The following is a 4,557-nucleotide window of genomic DNA, read 5'->3' as shown; positions in this document are numbered from 1 at the left end:
CTCCCCCCCACCGCACCCCGGAGCACCCGCTGGTCTCCCTGCCTTGGAGCAGCCTGTGGCACCCCCAGCCCCCAGCACCCACCTTGCCACCCCCCAGTCCCTCTTGGCACCTTCCCAGTTCCCTCCTGCAGGTGTTTTCCCAGGTCTCCATCACTTGTTTTTGCCTGGGACATTCCCAGCTGCCTGTGCTGGGAACAGGCTCCCGTTGGGAAGCCAGGGTTCAATCCTGTGCCTGCCGGAGCCCCCATTCCCAGAGGGGAGCAGGGATGCCATGGAACCCCAGCCAATGCTCCAGAGCCGCCCCATGGGCTCGGATCTGTGCTTGGGGAGGCAATTCCCCCAGAAGAGGTGACAGAAGATGGGAAGTCTGATGTTAACATGAGACTTCCCAACCACTCCCTGCTCCTGCAGAGATCGATCACCTAATCAGTGTCACCCTCGTTAGGGCCACCCTCATTAGTGTGACTGGATGATGGTTGTATCCCTATTTTCTTCATCTCCAGCCTGTCCAGGTCCCTCTGGATGGCAGCACCTCTTGGGGCAGCCACTGTCCCCAGGTTGTGCCACCTGCCCCATCTGCCAGGCCATTAATGAATGATGGCATTGAACAAAATCAGACCCAGCATCAACCCCTGGACTGCAGCACTGGTTCCTGGCCTCCAGCTGGACTTGGTGCCACTTATCCCACTTAGGGTGCCCTTGGGGGGTGCCCCGCCCCGAGGAGCCCCACCTGCGATGGCGTGGGGATCAGCTGAGTACTCCTGCACGTCCACCACGCAGCAGTCCAGGGCAGCCTTGAGCTTCTTCAGCTTGGAGGCCGAGGGAGCCACGCGGAAGAGACCCTGGGCAGAGGACACGGGGAGTGTCGGACAGGACTTGGGGCTGGGGATGTCCCTGGACCCCTCCAGTTCCTTGCCCTGGCCCTGGGGACCCCCATGGCCCCTTCCATCATGCCCAGCGAGGGTGGGACCCGGTACCCACCTCCTCCTGCATCCCACATTCCAGCAGCATGGTCACGCAGGCCTCCACAGGGAAGGCGATCTCCCGCCCGCTGACGGCCAGGTGCTCCTCCAGGGGCTTCCCGAAGGAGGGCTTCTCCATCCACGCCTCTGTGACGGGCAGAGGGGGCAGAGGAGAGGGAGGATGGTGCCAGATCCAGCATCCCCTCCCCAAAAGGCCCTTGGATCACAGTTTTGGCAGTAAAATACTCTGTTTGGGTGTTGTTAGAAGAACAGGGCCCTGCACCTCTGGCAGCTCGTGAAGTGCTTTTGAAAGGTGAAATCCAACAAAATGTTTTCCAGTCATCCCAGGATTTCAAAGGAGCTGGATTGCATTTTCCACAGGGGTAACAACAGGCAAACCTTTGCAATATTCTCCCCTTCTTCCATCACAGTTTAAGGCAGGAATATTTTGTGGGATAGAGAACAAAATGAAATACAAATCCCTCCCTGCCCCACTGCAGCGACAGCAGCACCAGGAGCCCTGACCTGGGAAGGAGCTGCTTTTGGGGCCATTGCCTGGGGCTCACCCTGACCTCAGGCTCCCAGCCCAGACCCTCTGGATGCTGCACCCCCAGAGAGACCCCCAAACCCCCCCTCAGTGATGGGATTCCAGCTGCACTCGATGGGGATTTCCACAGAATCCCAGAATGGTTTGGGTTGGAAGGGACCTTAAAGCCCATCCATTCCCCCCCCTGCCATGGACAGGGACACCTCCCACTGTCCCAGGCTGCTCCAAGCCCCAATGTCCAGCCTGGCCTTGGGCACTGCCAGGGATCCAGGGGCAGCCACAGCTGCTCTGGGCCCCCTGTGCCAGGGCCTGCCCACCCTCAACACACTGGGGCAGGTTTCCCCCTCTCCGTGCAGACGGATCCTGCCCCCCCAGCCAACGGGGATGGGGATGGGATCCCCTCCCAGCGCCGGGACAGGCAGGATGCAGGCAGGACAAGCAGCAGGGGGGTGCTCAGCTGTCCCTGCGGGGTCACACAGAGCCTGTCACAGGCCCTCGGTGCCACAGGTGGGAGTGGGACAGAGCTGTGGGCACTCACCCTGCTGGGCTTTGATCTGGGGCAGGAAGTTCTGCAGGAGCGCCAGGGATTTGCGGTGGTACTCGGCCTGCACCTCGATCAGCTGCGGGGACACGGCACCGGGGTCACCGCGCCACCGAGGACAGGCACAGCCAGGGGGTGGGTGGCACTTACAGTTTGAAAATAATTTGCATAGTCGACTTCTTTGGCCACAAAATTGTACATGTCAGCCGAGAGCTGGTCCTGCAGGGGCAGAGCATCCGTCACCATCCCTCCCCTGCTGCCCCAGTGCCACCACCACGGCCCTTCCGGAGCCACCAGGAGGGACCAGCTTGGTCCCAGCAGGAGCCAGGGTGGCACAGGGTTAGGGTTAGGGTGTCAGGGAGGTTCGGGAGCCCCCCCCACTGCAGCCTGATCAGGGTCCAGGTCCCCTCAAAGTGCACAAAGAAGGGAGGTTGGAGTCCCTCTTATCCCATGGAAAGGGGGTCGAAGTCCCTCTTAGTGCTTGAAAATGATGGGAAATAAACCCAGCACAGAGAAGGTGGAGAATTGTCTTTAACAGGGCCAGGGCTGGATGTACCCAGTGCTGAGCTCTGCCAGGATGGGTTCCCAGGGAATGGGAGGCTCTCCAGCTCCAGTGGGATGTGGAGAATGGGGACAGAGGAGCTGGGGATGTCCCATTTGGCTGGGGAGCATCACCCGATGCCACCGCACTGCGTTTGGGGAGCAGCCAGAGGAGGGTTCAGCACAGGCAGGGGAAAGGGAAGATGCAGAGCAGGGTGAGAGGAGAGGATGCAGCTCTCCCCAGAGTCTGGGAGCCCCCAGTCCCCCTTCGGCCAGGAGTGGCCCTGGTACCCTGCAGATCTCCACTCTGTTGGCTGCCTCCTCCATCTCCTCCCTGAGAGCGTCGGCTTTGGCTCCCGACGGCTGCAGGTTGCTGGCCAGGCCCGAGGACTTCACCGACTGCTGCCACCTGCGGGGGACAGGGACCGGTGCGGAGCAGTGACCACATCCCAGCGGCCCTGGGTGGCCACCATGGTCCCAGGGCTGAGCAGCAGGAGATGATCCCAGTCCAGCTGGAATTCAGCACCCACTCCCACCCCCAGCCGTCCCCATCCCCGCAGCACTGCACACACTGCGCTCCAAGGAATTCTTTCCTGCAGGATAAGGAGCCTTATCCAGGTGGGAGGAGAGAGGAAGGGGATGGGAGAGCCTGGACATGATGCTGGGGACTGTGGACATCTCTCAAACTTCTCCCAGGATGTGCTGGAGTGGGGGCTTGGACAACTCAACGGTGGCATGGGACAATCCCGAGTCATCCCAGCTCCCCTCAGTGCCCCTCTGCAGGGGCAGGAGCACCTGGCTCTGCATCAGAACTCACCAGGACACGGAAAAAGTACAAATAACCCTTTCTGCCAGAAAAAAATACACTTTTGCTGCAGAGGGCAGCCAAGGAAAAGGGGTCCATGGATTCTGTGGACAGGAGCAGTAATCATGGCTCATTGCAAAACTGAACTCACGGCCCACAGAGACACAGCCAGGACCTCTTGTCCCAAGGGAACTGCAGTGCCAGGGGCCCAGGAGCTGCTCTCCCTGGACCTACCCAGGGCTTGGGAATTTTTATTCCTTAAAAAGCACCTGAAGGCATTTCCTACCTCGTCCTGGAGGAGTCCATGTCCAGCACGAGCTTCGCCAAGTGCTTCCTCTGCTTTTGGATATTTGGGATTTCCACCTGCAGCAACACATGGAGTGGGAGGAGATGAACACCCCTGGAGAGGCGTCCAGGGGTGGGTCACACCCTGGGGGTTTGGGCTGGGGCAAGCTGGGTGGGTCAGGACGCAGCTCCTTAATTTAACATCCTCAGGGAGACGGCCCAGCTGATCCCTCCTGCACGTCCCACCCGGAATGTGCCACACCTCGACAGCTCCAGAACCCGAGAGCAGCAGCCCTGGGGGGTCAAAGATTCCTGGGGAGCTGGATGAGGGCAGGAAAAGGGTCCTGGAGATGGCAGTGCAAAGGCCCCATGCACAGGCACCAGAGCGATTTGGGAACAGCTGGGAGCCCTGGACCAGCAGCACCCAAAGCTCCCGTTTGTGCGGGGGGGACAAAATCCGAGCCCAGCCCAGGAGGTTTTGCTGGGTGCAAAAGGAGGGGAAAAGCATCGGGAAAAATTGAAAAACAAATTCAGCAGCAGAGGGGAAAAGGAGAGGGAAAAACCCCAACAACAACGGGAAGTGTTTGGGGCTTGGAAAAATGGATCAGAAATAGGAGTGTGAACCCCCTGTGTTTGGGAAAGGAGGAGGAGCAGTGGGAGCAGAGGAAGGAGCCAGCAGGACACGGCTCCAGGGGCCAGGAACCAAACAAGCGGCCGAAGCAGGGAGACCCTTCCCTTCCCCGGCACGGTGACACCCCAGGGACCCCCAGGCACCCCCAGCTCACCTCAGCCAGCACGAAGAGCGGCTCGATGACGTCCCTCTCCACCTGCAGCTCGAAGTGGATGAGCTCCTGCGCCAGTTTGTCCTCGGCCTCCC

General features: G+C 60.4%; 1 protein-coding gene across 1 annotated transcript in view; it reads right to left on the bottom strand.

Annotated features, from left to right (window-relative positions):
• Positions 1-4,557, bottom strand: part of ARHGAP44 (Rho GTPase activating protein 44) — a 16,591-nt gene that overhangs the window by 6,880 nt on the left and 5,154 nt on the right. The window contains exons 5-11 of the mRNA XM_017731580.1: positions 4,466-4,557; positions 3,682-3,758; positions 2,882-2,999; positions 2,201-2,269; positions 2,048-2,129; positions 982-1,109; positions 731-842 (exon numbers count right to left, since the gene is read on the bottom strand). The exon at positions 4,466-4,557 is cut by the window's right edge and continues 20 nt beyond it. Of these exons, the coding sequence (XP_017587069.1) occupies positions 731-842; positions 982-1,109; positions 2,048-2,129; positions 2,201-2,269; positions 2,882-2,999; positions 3,682-3,758; positions 4,466-4,557 (678 nt within the window). The remainder of the gene's footprint in view (positions 1-730; positions 843-981; positions 1,110-2,047; positions 2,130-2,200; positions 2,270-2,881; positions 3,000-3,681; positions 3,759-4,465) is intronic.

The sequence above is a fragment of the Corvus brachyrhynchos genome, unplaced genomic scaffold (assembly GCF_000691975.1).
Source record: "Corvus brachyrhynchos isolate BGI_N302 unplaced genomic scaffold, ASM69197v1 scaffold904, whole genome shotgun sequence".
Lineage (NCBI taxonomy): Eukaryota > Metazoa > Chordata > Aves > Passeriformes > Corvidae > Corvus > Corvus brachyrhynchos.
The sequence above is the reverse complement of the archived record's forward strand: the minus strand, read 5'-3'. Positions and strand labels throughout refer to the sequence as shown.